Source organism: Rhipicephalus microplus, chromosome X (genome assembly GCF_043290135.1).
Source record: "Rhipicephalus microplus isolate Deutch F79 chromosome X, USDA_Rmic, whole genome shotgun sequence".
Taxonomy (NCBI): Eukaryota; Metazoa; Arthropoda; class Arachnida; order Ixodida; family Ixodidae; genus Rhipicephalus; species Rhipicephalus microplus.
Window position 1 is genome coordinate 84408473 of NC_134710.1, and position 17531 is coordinate 84426003.

A 17531-nucleotide genomic window follows, 5' to 3' on the forward strand; every position below is an offset into this window, starting at 1 on the left:
GCTTGTCGAATGTCATCCCAAACACACTTCACCTCGTAAGCTTCTTCATATCTTTCTTGAGTGACTGCAGCATGATGTTTAACCTTTAAAATACGGATAAATATACAACAGAATTAAAACTTGGCACAAAGTGGCAGCTTCCTTAAAAAGTTGCATCATGACCTGAAACTTGCAACAAAGATAATTTCAACTGTGGCTGCACAAGACTACTCTCGCAACAATGAAAATAAGCAGTAAGATTCTGCAATCTGCATAATGTACCAAATCTTCTTGACAAGAATGTGAAAATTACGCTTTGCGCAGGTACCACCAGTGTTTGATTAGAAAATAAATCATTACTAGACAGAAAACTACAATTGCTGTGTGGCAGCAAGAATTCTTCATTTTATGCAAAATGCAGAAGTTTTTTCATCAACGTTAGCTGTTGCTGTAATTGTTTATACATGTTTTTTCTCCTTGAAATGAGCCATTGCACTAGATATAGTTACTGCACAATACTAACAGCTACTCCTTGTCACACAAGAATATATAAATAATGTAAAAATTGACATAATATTATGTACTTTCAAAATATGGATAGCTGTTAAATATGCAGTAGCATAGGAAATGTACATGCATTCAGTGATAGAATGTCGCTGCTGATACAACAGTTAGGCATAGGATAGAGAACCCATAGGGCTCCTAAATTGGCCTTTTCCTAGGCTGAACAGGACCACAAGTGGAGATCAAAACTGGTGGCTCTTGAACTCCGACATTGTCCGCCTCATGCCGGTAGGCAATCACGGAGGCCTGCATTCACGCCTCTACTTGGGGGAAACATTTGTAGGTTTGTGGCACCAGATGTCGCTTGGTCCGCACATGTCACGTTTTAGCCACCAAAAATCATGCCACGTGCCTCCTCGAGGCAGGCGCGCATGCGCAGACTACCTACCAGGAAAAGGCCCATTGGGCCAAATTGTCAGATGATATGCATGCTGACTGTGTGCAATAGCTGTCAGCTCAGAAGGACTTGAGATTTGCTAGGAGCTTTAGAACCGGTGTATAGAGCAAATTTACCAAGGTGACACATTAAAATACACAACTATGTTAAATGCAAAAAGAAGACTTAAAAATACACATCTATTTTCACATGCAGAAAAAAAAGGTTAGAAATTAAAATTTATTTTTAGCACAGTTAAGAAATGTAGAAAGCTCTTGTTCAGGATGTGTGGTAACACAAAAATGGCAGGGAGGGGCATGTGCACCTATGCCTATCGCAACACCTGCCTAATCGGGCATCACAGACAGACATATAAGTGGTCCAGAAAGAAGACAATTCATGAATATAATATACACTCACTCGCCACAAGCTTAGCAGAACACTCCCACAAGCAATCTACTCCATGTGCACAGAGCTCAAACTGGACTTGGTGCATGCAGAGAAAGACACTTGCAAACCGGCTACGTACCTCTCTGAGCTCGTTGTAAGTGCGCGATGTAACAAGGCGAGGCGCCTTTCTCCTAAGCCTAAAAAAAATGTTATCCCTAGGAAGCTGAGGTCCTTTGGTCCAATCAATGCTGTCCCCCCTCAATACTATAATAAAAAACAATAGCATTAGTTAGAGATAACACTAGACAAGACATTGTACAAGCACAGAATAATAATGTTGGAAACACTAGCAGCAATTTCGCTGCAGTTCATGTGGAGTCAGGAACATATAGGTTTGATCTGCAAAGTACCTTTTTTGTCAATGTACATGTATTTCATACTGCAAGGACATTCAAGAACACATCAATATCTAACTGAGGAACTTGTTGGCTCCTGTTTAACTTTTTTGTGACCACAACACTCCAGGTGAGAATTTAATAATACGGGTGCTCCGATCAACTAGTTGCACCATCTAACCCAATCTATAAGCCCTAACGTTTTGTTTTCTGCATACTTAGTTGTTTTTACCGAGCGGAGGCGATTTTTAGCAGGGACTCAAACCTGGAAGTTCGCTTGGTTTTTTTTGCAAAAATGGCAGAAAAAATGCTAGCGAAACCATCTCAGGAATGCTATTTCTTGGAAGATTCCATTGCGTCTCCAAGCGATTTTCTTTTTTGCTGTTTCTAGCAGAAGTGACCTTGAGGAAAATCTCAAATCATGAAAATATAGTTCAGATATTAAAAATAGTAGAACCGGCCGGGTTTGTAGTCATCTGTTAATCAGAATGTCACAATTTCTGGCCTATCATTTTTTTTTACTTCAATTGAAATATGATGTTTGCATTATTATATCTTTCATTCATACCATCCCATCAGTGTATGGTGAAAATTTGATGACATAACCTTTGACTAGCTGAGAGTAATGTACTGCCCAAAAGGGGGCTACCGGGCCGTAACCTCAGAGTAGTGTTGCAAAGTGAAGCGATATGTGTCACGAGAAAAATCAGTGTCTTTTGGCGTCTTTTTCACAGCGTAAGAAATAAGCAGGACTTGTGTTCACAAAAGTAAGTGCACATATTTGTTTCTAGAAACAGCCTTATACTGATTGTGATGGTTCTTTGAGAATTGGTCACAGCTGCACAGGTGGTGTACTTAATTTGCCTGCTGTTCTGGGCATTGTTGAGCATGCATGACTACACTTCCCCAAAACAAGTACATTCAGAACAAATTCTACTGATTTAAGAAAAGTGGAGAAGACCCAAAAAGTGCTACAAGGACAAGTAATTTGACTACCAGAAAAATGCCACTGGTAAAGCCTGCTTTGCCCAGTGGCAAACCAACCCTATAAAAATACATTTTTTACATCTTAGAGCTTTCAGACATTGTCCCACCAATACTGATAGTGTCATGCACCTAAATGCATACATGGAGGGCACAAAGGAGGGGGGAGCCGCCCCCCCCCCAACCTCGACAGCTTCATGCGGTGGGGGGCACGGTCCCCTCTGAACCGGCGCGGAATATTTTCAAGAGCTTGGTTTAGGTCTCCCTCCATAAACAATGGTCTGTTGGCCGTCCTGAGTGGCGTCTATTTTACAGGCGGCTGTTTATACTAGGTTTTTGTCATTTCAGGCTTTTAAAATTGGGATCATAAACCAGTGAAAGCCAAACTTAAGTTAAAAATGTCCCTCAGGTGAATTTGTAGGTGCACAATTTGTTGTGTTGACAAACAACTGAAGCAACATCTTAACCTATGAGAAGCTATAATTTTTGACTATTTAGCAACTGGTATCAGAACGTAAAAATGCTGCTGAGAGCAGAAAGCCTTCTCAACATAATTATCCTCACCAGAAAACAATCTTTGCCATAGAAAATCTTGACAGCAGCATTCAAAAGGTTGTATAGCGGTAAAAAATAACATTCTCAAGAGTCAGAGAATTATTATTGGCCTTTTTAAAGCGACATTACACAGCAAAACAATTTTTCATGTATTAGAAAAATAAAATTTCACGATTCTAAAAACACCACACTAACCGTGACACGGCGCTTGGTAAGTGAGATAAAGTATAAAAAGAAAATGCGGGTGGAGACACTACATTGAGATTCCTGTACAGAGCACCATTATGTCATAAATTTTAAAGGCTTCTACAAGATCTTACATAGCATCTTATCAATAATATTGAGGTACATTGTTGCTTATAACTGCCTCAGACCTAGCATACAAAGTTTCAAAAAATTTCTTTGAGCCAATGTCACGAAAATATAAATAATACATTTAAAAACTTTTGACTCACGCACGAAGAGTTTGGCATGAAATCTTAAAATGAAACTTCAACCTTAATTTTCTCCATGAATAATCATCTTATGGTAGCGAAACATATGGCTTCTAAAGTTCTCATAATGCAATTTTTCAATTAAAACCACATCATTGTTTCTTTTTAGTGTCCCCTTGAATTTAAATCACAAGCATAATTAAAGCATCCTGATTGATTGATATGTGGGGTTTAACGTCCCAAAACCACCATATGATTATGAGAGACGCCATGTGGAGGGCTCCAGGAATTTAGACCACCTGGGGTTCTTTAACGTGCACCCAACTAGTTCAGATAATGTTGTAGGCACACGAGCCTACAACATTTCCGCCTCCATCGGAAATGCAGCCGCCGCAGCCGAGATTCGATCCGGCGACCTGGAATTAAAGCGTCTTGTGCCAGTATTAGCCCGCTCTCTCAATTCTGATGCATAATTTAACAAAGTACCGCATACCAATAAAAAACTTCGGACAATCCCACACATTGTGGGGGTTGATCTTATGCCCATTTTTCGTTTTGATTTAAGCGTCACGAGACAGATTGACGTCAGCGTAAATTGAAAAATAACTCTGAAGTCTCCTTCATATATATATATATATATACACACACACATATATATATATATACACAATTAACTAGAGGGGACTCTGGCACTGCGATCCGTTAGCGACCATGAGAATAATGGGTAGTACATGGATGTGCCTAGTCTTCGTGCTTGCAGGCTTCGAACGCACTTGTGGCTTCACTTATTCCAGTGAAGCCACAAGTGCGTATATATATATATATATATATATATATATATATATATATATATATATATATATATATATATATATATATATATATATATATATATATATACACACACACACACACACACACACACACACACACACACACACACACACACACACACACACACACACACATACATATCTATATATTTTTCTCTAATTCATTAAGCGAGGGTCTCGCACTGGCAGACTTGGTGCCTTCTTCAGGCTGTATACGAAAGACTATTGGTCAGCTGCCGGCTCGTAATGAGTTGACGTGCTACGTGACTCCAAACAGGCTCATAAAGAGTGCACCACACTCGCCGCCATGGCTACTGGTGGCGCTGACACTCCCACGTTTTAATTTACATATAGACCTAATAAAGTGGCTGGGGAGATAATCACCCTGATTGAGCATCGAACACGTTATTCGAACGTCGTAGGTTCAATTCCTGCCCACAGCAAGTTATCTTTTCACCCACGTTTCCTTCTTGACATTTACATTACAATTCGATCTCATAATTTCCCCTATACTTTCCTTAACATTGCTGTCGGTTAGATCTCATTATTGTTGTGTCAAACACGGAAAAACTAGCCCTTCTTTCCCTTTATATATATATATATATATATATATATATATATATATGGCGAGAGAGAGAGAATTTGGATGAGCATGGCGAGCTCCACCCCGTCATGGAAAATGAAGGCGTCCTTGTAGCGTACACATTTAAATATTTTACTGTGTAAGCTGAAGCTGCACATTACCGGGTTTTTTGGTGGCATGTTCAGTGTTACTTCATATCTCAATCTTTTTTTCTGTGCTGCTATTTAGCATAATTATGTAAAGCACCTATGAACATACAGAAAATTTATTCCTCATCTTAAATATATTCCTTGCGTTCCTGTACAGTAAATTCACAGAGAAAGAATTATAACTGTTTAAACTAATGGAATAATGCAGTTTTCACTAGACAGCCAAAAAAAATTGGAACTGATATGGTTTTTAGCTAGATCATTCAAACTTCACTCTAATACAGGGAACTGTTGTTTGTCTATTCGAGACTATTTTTTTTTCTTTCGTCTTGAGAGCACAGTATTAAAAATGCTCTATGAAATGTTCAATTAATCTTGCTTTTCATAATTATTCTCGCGTATTTTATTATAACAAAAATTGTTCAATGTATTGCCATTTAAAAGTACAATCACTTAGCTTTACATTAATATATATCATTGCATTGTATCTATGTATCATATTATTCATAAGAAAAAATAACTAACACAACATACAAGATGTCACCAATTTCCCACGGTCACGAAAATGTTAAGGTGTACGACTGGAGACAATTTATGAGCTCACTACATAAATAAAAGGAAATGAATATTTTCCCAGTATCTTCTGGCAGTGTTGCTTTAAAGAAATCTCCTTGGGAGTTTACATGAAATTGGTCATGCAGGAAATTGGAACTGGCGCAAGCAATGAGCGAAATTAAGCACGTCATTAGGCGGATGTACACAAGTCTAACTGCGCATTTCAGACAGGCATCATGAGACCCGGTTTTAGTATATGGTACCCAGAGCATTGAGAACGCAATCAGCTTGGGTTGTCGCCAGTGAGTGCGCCAATTGGGTGTCTTACACCACTGTCACACGGTGCACTGCTGATCGCGATTAAGCCCGATCGAGAAGCTTGTTCAAGAGTGATCAGCTCCATTCTGCAGCTTGCGTAAAAAAAGTCAATCACGATCAAGCAACTCGATCCGTGTCAGGTCTGATGGCGATTAAAAATGACCGTGTGACAGCGGTATTCTAAAACTGACACGCTTACCTAAGCCCGACGAAACCTACACTTCAGCACTCTAATCTAAACACCCTATGCTAAACCTATCTGCCTTTTGGTCAAGCCCGGTACGTAACCTTAAAGGTTTTGTACGACCGTTAAATCCCCCGAGTGACAGCCATATGAAACGTGAAATGAACGGCTTACGACTGATGAGCGTTTCCATCGGAGCCTCCATGGTGAGGCCTGTGTCTTAGCGTTCCTTAAACCAGCAAGCAAATTGCTGTAATCCACGTCGCACACAAGGGCAGGCGAGGGCACGTGCATAAAATAAAGAACCGGCAGGGTATGACTAGGAGCTCAGAATTTACCAAATTCAAACGCACTGGTGGCGATGGCGATCTGTCATCTAGGTTAAACGCAGTGCTGTCAACTTGCACAGCAACTTTTTCTCTCTCTGGAGTAAAAAAATTTCCTTGATTTCCCTGAACTTATGGGGACAGTGTTTTTTTTTTGGGGGGGGGGGGGGAGGGGGAGTAATGTGTTGGTGCAGTAGAAAACTATTTGAAAGTTCACTTTTATATATAATGGTGCATTACTTTTAAAGTGTTCCCTGAAATCACCGTGCTGAAGGTGAAAAAATGTCGCAGTACAAATTGCAAGGCTTTACACATTATTTTATTCCATGAAATCACAAAGCTAAAATGGTCATCATAATTGGGGGGGGGGGGGGGGGGACATGTAGTATCGCAGTATTTTACGCAAATCACCAAGAAAAAAGCAATCATTCCGCGCAAGAAAGAGAGTACAGATATTGCAAAGAATTGCATGTAGGCCAAAGAAGGGATGCATTAGCAAAATAATATTTAAGAACCCTGCTAGCTGTTCAATGGAAAACACGAAAGCGATTTTGCTTGCGTGTTCAATGCAAACACGGAAGCAAACAAAAGCAATTTTCAAGGGTGGAAGTGAAAACGCAGGGTTGCTTTTATAGTTCTGATGCATCGATCAGCAGTCTAATAATAATTAAGTCTTCAAGAAGAAATTTGAGAAAAAATCACACAATTGACGTATACGATTTTTTTTACTGTTATCGCATATTGAAATGTTTCAATCGGTTTTTCCAATTGTAAACTGGTAGGTGTTCTGTGGGCAGGCGAGGGCACGTGCACGTAAAATAAAGAACCGGCAGGGTATGACCAGGGATCATACCTGGTCATAAATCTAACCTATCTCCCTCATTACCGCAGATGTCCATCAATCTCTGCAAATCTTCCTTGTTGTCGGCCATTAGCACTATATCATCTGCGTACATTTATGCTGGTAGTGCCTGATCAATGAGTTTTTCTCGTTTGACTAAAGAGAGGTTGAAGCCAAGTCCACTTCCCTCTAATTTGGCCTCTGATCCTTGAGTGTACATCATGAATAACAAGGGTGACAGTGGACACCCCTGCCTAAGTCCCCGTTTCATCTCTGTGGGCTTGGATACCTGTTTTTCCCCCTTTATAACTACCTTGTTACTTTTATATATTTCCTTTAAAAGATTAGTGACTCCATCTTCCACACCCAGTGTGTCTAGTGCGGAAGATGGAGTCACTAATCTGTCTGGAAGACAGATTAGTGACTCCATACTTTTAATTTATGCCTCATACGCGCGAAAATGCACGCGACAGCGACGCTAAGAGCGACGAAACATGGCGTTCGCGCGACGTGTTGCGTGCCCATTTTCGCGCGATCGCTCGGTTTTCCAGATTTGGAAACCGTCGCTCATCGCCCGGAAGTGCTGGGCTCAAGCAGCCAATAGCGAAAAACCGGAAAAGACAAAGACTACATAGGTGCACGTGACCCAGCCCGAGTCACGTATGCGCAACAAAAAATAACGCAATGTTTATTACGCATGTGCATATAAAAAAGTGCTGCAAGGCAATAATAAACACTTTCCGTTCTACTACACAACAATATATCTTATTTTTAAATTGCATATTGCTCGCTACGCGGTTTTTTTTTTTTTTTTGTGCGAGTAGACGGCCTCATGCCAGCAACAGTGGAGTTCGCTCGCCGAAGCCTGCGCTATGGTGGCTCCAACGCCAGAAAAAGCCTGCCCACAATGCAAGCACCTCAGCAGACTACTCCTGAATCGTGAGTCCTACAGGCGAAGAAAAGGCAAAAATGTGGCCCAGTCCCAAAAGCTTTCATACAGGCTTAAGCTGCGAACAGCGCAAGCGAAAAGGAGTCGCCTGAGTGTCCTGCAGGCTAAATCACTCATCAAACAAATGAAAGAAAAGAATGCACGGAATGATTCTACAGCATTTGAAGAAGCGGTGAAGGCCCTACCCATTAAGCAGCAGCAACAAGTCAAGGCGTGCTTTGCTGCGGCTAAAAGAAAATCCACGAAAGGGATGAAGTATGAAAGTGAATGGGCTCTAGAGTGCCTTATTATGTCCATGAAAAGCCCACGCCTCTATGAGCATATACGCAAAAACAACATCATGGCGTTGCCTTCTCGAACATCACTACGTCGATATCTCAAGCGTTACAGGAGTGGATTCGGCCTGAGCGAAAAAGTGTTTGCTGCTGTGGCGGAAAAAACAAAATCTATGGACTTGTTCCAGCGCCATGGTGGGCTGTTAATTGATGAGATTAAGCTATCTGAACACTTGAGCTTGGGAACCGATGGCACCATCGAAGGTTTTGTGGACCTTGGGAAGTTCACACCAGAGAGTGAGCGCTCCGTAGCATGTGACCATGGCCTTGTAGTATTGTTCGTGCCTTTTACAGGCACGTGGCACCAGATTATTGGTGTGTTCGCATCACGCAGCAATGTGAAGTCCGAGACGTTAGGCAAAATAATCCTCGAAGCAGTAGTCATGAGCGAAAACGCCGGTCTGCACGTAGACTTTATCACCACTGATGGAGCTGCGTGGAACAGAAGCATGTGGCACTCATTCGGCATACACGGCAGGAAAGAAAACACAGTATGTAGAAGGCAGCACCCTACAGACCCAGAACGTTTTCTGCACTTCATCTCGGACTTCCCACACCTTCTTAAATGTGTGAGGAACACCTTTGTTCGAACGGGCGTGAAACTGCCAGAAGGCCATGCCAGTGTTGACCCTATTGACTGTGCCCGGAAGCTTGATGAACAGCATGACACGACTCTCAAAGCCATGCCTCATATTAGCAAATCGGTTGTGCATCCCAATGGCTTTGAGAAAATGAGGGTAAATTATGCAGTGCGGCTTTACAGTGATGAAGTCCTCAGAGGCCTTTTCTTGTACAATGCAACCATCGAAGAAAAGCATGGGAGCACAGCGGCGACAGTCAGCTTTGTGGAAAGAATGAGAAGGCTCATTGAGGCCATGACTTCAAGGTGCAGTTCGGGTGCACTTAAGCCTGGAGGGATGCACGAGAAGTGCATTCAAAACTTCTTGACTTACCTGGACGATTGGGAAACAGCTGCTGGCTCCGGAGGTTTCCTAAGCCGCAGTACAGCCGAGGGGCTTCGTGTTACCTTATCAAGCACGCTACACCTTCTCCGCTACCTGACGATGAAGTTGAACTTCAGCTATATGATGACATGCCGCTTGAGTCAGGACCCCCTGGAGAGGCTGTTTGGAATCGTCCGACAAATGTCTGGATGCAATGATCATCCGACTGCCTCCCAGTTCCTAATCTCGGTCAACACTTTGAGCTTCCAGAATTTGGCAAAACCACCGAAAGGAAGCAATGTGTCCTCAGGACTGCTGAGAAGTCTGCTGGGAGCTGACAACGGAAAGGACCTCACTCCTCGGAGGAAATTAGACGAGCTTCTTGACGTAGGAAACCTTGCCGAAGCACATGAAGTGCTCAATGAATACGGCCACGGCACCGAGCATGCAGACATGGTCGTGCAAAGCAGCGATGCCAGACTCATATTCTACATGGCTGGATATGTGGCAAGAAAAAGCGTTGCAAGCACCAAATGTGCAGAGTGCAGCCAGCAGCTCCTACAAGGCGAGAACGATCCATCTCCAGCTGCAGCATCCCTCACGGCTGCTGTTGACCGAGGAGGCCTGCTGTACCCATCAGTCAAGCTCAATGAACTCGTGACCACTCTCGAGAACACTTTTACCCACTGCTTCAGTGTTACAGAAGTCAAACCTGACAGCATCATGGACTTGGTTTCCTTCTTGCAGTTAAGAAAGCTTACACTTGTTGGCTGCCCTGACCACAGTATGTCCCTCACAAACAAAATTATCAAGTTTTATGTTCTTACTAGGCTCCACTTTCATGTGAAAGCCCAGAACAGCAAACGAAACGCTAAGCAGGAAAGAATGAAATTGCTGAAGCTTAGACGCGTGCTCTGAGTTTGGTATTGTAACTTTAAGCTCTATTGATTTTTTTTTGCCGAGTGGAAAGTGATTGTATGCCTCTTATTACTTAGTGCCAAGCGATGCGCTGTCTGTGTGCAATGTTTCAATGTTTTTAACTACTCCCGAGCGTATGTAAATGTGCGTATTTTTTCATTTTATTTTATTTTACCCTGTATTCCATGATGTGCAATAGATCTTCCTAATAATATGATGTGCAATAAATATTTGTTTTATTTTCCTCGCCCAGAACTTTGGTAATATTTTTTTTTAAAAAAACGCCGTCGCCTTGCACTCCAAAACACTGCAGGGATATGCGAACGAAAGCTTTAATTTGCGCAGATTCAACGTCACAGAAGTCTTGCAGCGGCAGCCAATTTCTTTTAATGCTTGAAATGGCGTTCTATCAGCCATCGTCACAGTGAGTTATCTGAATCGCCAATTTATCTGAATCATGCTTCAGCAACAGCATCTTTGAAAGGTCCGCGCGCTCAAGGCGCGCGCGCGTAACTAGCATCACCATTCCGCCGACAGCGCCACCGCCGCGCTGCTCGAAACGAAGGAGCGGCTCCGAGCTCCCGTTGGCGTCACCTCCCAATTCTAGCCACCATACCTGCGCTAGCGACTGATCGCGAAGACGATCTACGTCGCGTCGCTCGTCGCTGTCGCGTGCATTTTCGCGCTTATGAGGTTTGACCCTGAGTCGTGTGTTTATATAAAGCAACGAAAACAAGTAACTCTGGTTGTAAATGTTTATTGCGACTTGTACGCAGCCAAGTAGAGAACTCAAATAAATTGCATATGCATCAAATAGCGATGCCTAAAGCAAACACATCATCGAAAACATAGGTGCCCTACTGGTGGTTGAAAATTATTGCCCTTGCCAAAAGTAATCCCACCTTACTTTTGACCGATTCTCGGTTTTTTTTTTCCTTCGTCATGTGTTGTATCCTCACTTCTACGTATTGTTCGGCGATTTGCCTGCACAAACTGTAAACCTTATTATCAAGCGTATCAAAGTCTAGGACGTGCTGCTCTAGTTTATGGAACCAGTTTTTCTCGGAGGAAGCTCATAGAACTTTCAGGATGAGGTGTTTTGCTCTTGACTTCACCGTTGTGATGGAATCACATTCAGCCTGTAGCCGCCTCATTCCTCGACTTCTTTACAGAGGCTAATGACATCTCGCGACGGTGAAACAAGACCACCTCGCCTCTTACATTTAATTAAAGGTGTCAGCTCATCTGAGTGCATGGCTGCTATACACTCTTCACAGGTAGTTGCAGTTCGACCTTTCGAACAATGAAGCCTGCTATGTATGGCACCACGGAACCGACAAAAACAGAAAAGCTTTCGGGCTAGTCAATGCGATGCGTATTGTCGTGGTTATCGGGCTGCAGGACTGGGGCCTTGCGCATGTCAGTGAGATTGCTTCTTGGATCTACCATGGCTGCAGGAGTCGTTGCATTCAATACGGAGAGAACATCTTGGGAGCAGTGTCCAGAACTTGGAGACGTGACTTCTGTCTGAACCAATAGACGCTCGTATGCAGCCATAAACTGCGAAGCTGTTGGGTTGTGGTTATGGCCGCCTCATCCACGTATTGATTCAAAGAAGTTTTTGGCATAGTCTTGACTGAGTTTGTGTGTCAGTAAGTATTTCAGCTGACCCTGGCTGACAAGTCTGTCAAACATTCTTTCCGTGCTTGCCATGCGTATCCAAAAACCAATGAACCCGTTTTTTTTTTTTAGTCCTTTTGTCACTGTTGGATCTCTCAGCCCATTTATGTACGCTAGAGTCTCCGCAAAAAACGACTTCTAGAATGCTTCGTTCCCCTGCCGAAGGGGCGCTTTGTACGACCTTGCCAGCGGGTTCCTGGAGTTTTAAGATGTCAAACAAGCGATCAAAAGTTCTAATAAACGTAGATATTGTGCTGGCACCCTTGAATTGCGGCAGCTTTAGCTTTTGTTCGCAGAAGTCCAAAGCGTCGGCAACTGAGGCACTCGTTCAGTTGTACAGCATATCATATACCTTCATTTTCTTGCTTTTCCCATTGGACGTGGACTTTCGTAAGTTTATTTCCGAGCCACAACCCTTCTTCACGTTGAAGTGCCTTCAATGCCACTTCATAACCCCATTTCACATGCTTCCCTTCAATGTCAAGGAGGTGGTCAAAGCACTCTGGCGCGAAGTGCACAGAGCGAAGTGATCTCAGTCTTTCGCATTCGACTCCTCACAGCGAACGGCCCACTCCCAGAGGCTCCGCGTTACGGGATCGATCTTTAAGAAACCTGTAAAACAAATCCGGACTGTTATGTTTTGCACGCTTAGATCGCGTCAGCTATAGCTCCCTTTAGTAACGAGCGCGGAATGGCTATGTCGAAGACGTTTTCGTGTACGTACAAGTGGAATGTGAGGCCACAACCTTTTTTTCAACCTGTTGGCACATCCGTGAACGACGCAAGAGGCAACCAATGTAAACCATTTGCCTTTACATGCCGACAAGGTGAAACAAGAACGGACGAAATCAGCAGCTCGCGATGGCACTGAGCACGCATTTTGCCACTGGCTAAATGGCGGCGGCTGGCTTCACTCGCACAGCGTCCCTTCCACTCCAGCAAGTTTTATGTATCCTCCTTGGGAAGACTCCGTGGTGGAAGATCACTCCAGCTTCCCCACCCGCGCTGCTGCCATCAGCGCCCCAAGCGGTATCGGCGCGCCGAAGGGCCTTCTCCGGCAAACAAAAAGCGTCGCGCTCATTCATTCATCACACCTCCCCATTCTAGCCACCCTACTCTGGCGCTGCGATCGTACAGCGACCATGGTACAGTACACTGTAACCATGGGGATGATTGATGAGTAGCATAGAGTTTGAGTAGTACACACATTTGCCTAGTCTTCGTACTTGCGGCTTCGTTTATTGCTGGTTACAGTTTTGTTCTGAAATAAAGAACGAACCCTTTTAAACTTAGTGAGTTGATTCGAAATGGTAAGCCTAAAAAAATAAGGCTTTGAAGCGCAACCAGTGAACATTTGCTAATTTATGTTTTTGTGAAAAAACAGCTCCAAGCCACACGAACACACGCGGAGCCAGAAGCAGGCCAGAAGTACGAAAATTAGACAAATGTGTGTACTACCCATCATTCCCATGCTCCCTGAAGCGCCGTGTTACAGTGAACTAGAAGTATTCTAGTTCACTGTAGCCGTGTGTTTCAGCTCCCATAGACACTAGCGCCAGAGTTCCCTTTAGTGTATAATAATAAACTCTATGCCTGCACACGGCCGGACTCGACGCTCCTTCCGCACGCTCCTTACGGCCTTCTCAATACCGGCGCCGCGCATATATTTTTTTTCTGACGCGTAGAAGGCAGCACCACCTCACTGTAAGCTCCGCCGGCTCCCCGCGTCGCCGACTGCGACTTTTCTTGACTGCGTTCGATGGCCTCGGGCAAACAATGCATCAGACACGCTCAGGCACGCTAACTGCACTAGCGTAGCCATGGTTTATTGTTGCGTGCCGCTGTGTAAGTCACAGCAAGGGAAGACGCCGGGTGTGTCGTGCCACCAATTTCCTAGCGATGAGGAACTGTGTTCGAAGTGGAGGAAAAATGTTTCACGTGAAAACCTCGTCATCAATGACAAGTCCGCATCGACTGTAGTGTGCCGCAAACACTTCACGGAAAATGACTATGTTCCCGGATATCGTATCCGGAAACTGCGTCCAGGAGCCGCGCCCACGGTCTTCGATCAGAATCCTTCGTATATGGTCCCGGCTACGAAGAGGCCGCGTAAAGAACCTGCAGCGCGTGGCCCCTCGGCTCCTCGACAGCCGACGAAACGGAAAGCGGAGTCATCTCCGTCTACCTACGGGAAGTTCTAGTCCACCTTACGACAAAATAAATATTGATTTTTCTCTCTGAATTTTTTGCGCTGTAATGGATTACTGTTGCTTGTGACAACACGCGTGTGCGAAAATCCGGGAAAGCTGTCGGAATGGTTGCGACTGGGTAAGCGGTGCTCTCAGAGGTCGACTATACCATTTTAACCTCATCACATGCAACGACCGAGCTGTATTGTGTGGATAAAACGTTCATCTTCAAGAATTCAGGCACCGCAGTTGGTTCTGTTCCTCGTACTCAGCGCTGTTATGATGGCAATAGCGCTGTGGCGCGCACACTGCGCCCGTGAACGCGCTTGGAGGCGGCGGATGGATGGATGGATGGATATGGCTGTACCCTTTAGATCGGGCGGTGGCTAGCGCCACCAAGCCGTAGTACTTAATGAATCCAAAAGTATATTTAGTTTTTTTTCCTTAAAAAGTGAGTTTGAGGATTCGTACTTTGCAGTGAAGAGTTTAATTTTCACTCGTGCCTTGACTTTAGCCACCAATCAGATAACCTCCTTCTAGTTAAGTCTACTTGCTTAAAGTCTATTTTGCCCTCCCGGTCCCTAAACCCCAGTGCTTTGAAAAACTCTGCGCCATCATCCTGAACTATAGGGTAAAGCCCTTTACAGAACATTATCAAGTGTTCGGCAGTTTCTTCTTCCTCTCCACACGCACTGCATACTGTGTCTACCCCTTCGTATTTGGCCCGATATGTCTTGGTTCGCAGTACTCCCGTCCTGGCCTCAAACAGCACAGAACTACCCCGAGTATTATCATAGATCCTTTCCTTGGCAATTTCCTGCTTAAAAGTTCGATAGATCTCTAGTGCAGACTTAATCTTAATCATGCCCATTTTTCACATGTCAGTCTCCGTTTCCTTCACTTTCTTCTTAACTGATAGTTCTTTTTGATTTGGCCACCTGCTGTTTTCTAAGTATTTACCAGTCAACTTCCTGGTTCGCTTCCCCCATTTTGTATCGACATTCTTCATGTACAAGTAGCTGAAAACCTTCCTAGCCCAACGCTCCTCCTTCATTTATCTCAATCACTTCTCAAGTTTTATCTTGCTGCTAGCTTCGCTGCCCTCAAATGATGTCCATCCCATATCACCTTGTACTCCCTGATTTGGTGTATTCCCGTGAGCTCCTAAAGCAAGCCTACCTATTCCACGTTGCTTAATTTCTAATCTTGCCTGAACTTCTGATCTCATGCACAAGACCGCATTGCCGAACGTCAGCCCAGGAACCATGACCCCTTTCCATATTCCTCTCACAACATCATACCTATTGTAATTCCACAGTGCCCTATTTTTCATCACTGCTGCATTCCTGTTACCTTTAGTCGTCACGTATATTTCGTGTTCCCTCAGGTACTTGGTCCCATTGCTTATCCATACGCCCAGATATTTGTATTTATCTGTTATCTCTAGCGTGACCTCCTGTATCCTAAGCTCACTACCTTCGTTGTCATTGAAAATCATGACTGCTGATTTTTCCTTACTGAATCTAAAATCTAACCTATCTTCCTCATTACCGAGAGTACAGTGAACTAGAACCTTCTAGTTCACTGTACCGAGAGCAAAAGTGGTCTAGCAGCGCCACCCCGAACTTGCGGCGGCAGGCAGCAAAACGCCCCAATGCGAAGGCCGTAAGGGGAGCGCCGGAGAAGGAGTCGAGTCCGGCCGCGGTCTGCAGCAGTCTGCAGTACCTGCAGGCTGCAGCATCGTCTTGAACGCAGCCATGTTTGCTGACGACATCACGCACGAACCAATGAGCGCGCAGCTTCCACGAGACTTGTAAGAGCACCTGGCGCAGTGCATTGTGGGGGGGTGGGGGTGGGGGTTTATCCGCTCGCCTTTGTAAACTCGCAGCCGGGTCACAGACAAGGAGGATACATAAAACTTACTTTATGTATCCTCCTTTGTCACAGAACACCTACCAGTTGGCCCGGTGTTCTGAACCATGGAGGAAGTTCCTCCATGTTCTGAACAGAACGTTTAACCACCAGCCAACTCTAGGGAAATTTTCTGAAATCTAGAATTTTTTTGTAGTTAGGGGAAAAGAGAAATTTGTCAACAACTAGGGAATTTTTTTGCTTCCACGTGAAGCAAGCAGATCGACGGAGGGACTTCCACCCACAACCTCCTTCTTGTTCCTTCTTCCACCTTTTCTCCTTACGCCCCCTCCCCAAAGGCGCTGTGCCATGCCATTTAGTCGGTGTTGGCCATGCTACTTCTACTACACTGTAGCCATGCACAGTAGTGGTTCCGAGGGGTGGAATGGGCGACAGGGCTGGTCTCCGCCCCCAACCCTGTGTCAGCACTCTCCCCCACTTCATTTCGGTTCAATCTGTGCCATTCGTGTTCGACGTCAATTGCCTGAGTCCCGGTACAAACCGAAGAAAAAAGTGCTCTCTCCCGAGCCTGCCAAGCATATGTTTTCCTTTACACCAACCTCCCATTTTCTCTCCTTTCACAGGATCGTGATTTCTTTGCTTTGTTGTTACTTTTCTGTCAGTCCCCCCCCCGCCCCCCCCCTTTTTTTTGTGAATGCTATCACGTTGATAGTCAGCCGCCCCATGGAGCCATGTGGCTTTGTTTCTGCGAAAAGCGTGGCTAGAGCAGTAAGCTGCATGTATGTGGTTATTTGCGCAGCCGAAAAAAAAAGGGGGTGGGAAAAAAGTGGCTGGTGGAAGACTGAAAGGATATATATGAAACGTATATATGGCAGTCAACATTTCTAATAAACATACCTTTGGCAACCATTCAACAGGTGGCAAGGAATGAACTGCCAACTGGCATAATATGCATCATTGTTAAACTATTTTTTGTCACAAAATCCTGTGTCAGATATCATGACGAAGCTTCAGAGTACGTTTTTCAATATATTGTTTATAAGCTATGTAAGCGTGCATCACTTCATGTTTATATGAGTGCCCCACCAAGCTAGCATGTACTGCGGGAGAGTTGGAAAGTGCTAAATTAATGAAACATTTAACTAACGTACTTGCAAAAATATTATGCCCTAAAGGCA

General features: G+C 44.1%; 1 protein-coding gene across 2 annotated transcripts in view; it reads right to left on the reverse strand.

Annotated features, from left to right (window-relative positions):
• The window catches only part of LOC119176178 (uncharacterized), a 181353-nt gene extending 174711 nt beyond the window's left edge, over positions 1-6642 (reverse strand). For both annotated transcript variants that reach the window (XM_037427333.2, XM_075877242.1), the window contains exons 1-3: positions 6474-6642; positions 1449-1573; positions 1-83 (exon numbers count right to left, since the gene is read on the reverse strand). The exon at positions 1-83 is cut by the window's left edge and continues 40 nt beyond it. In XM_037427333.2, coding sequence (XP_037283230.2) covers positions 1-83; positions 1449-1573; positions 6474-6504 — 239 coding nt within the window. In that variant the 5' untranslated portion in view covers positions 6505-6642. The remainder of the gene's footprint in view (positions 84-1448; positions 1574-6473) is intronic.
• Positions 6643-17531: the final 10889 nt, after the last annotated feature.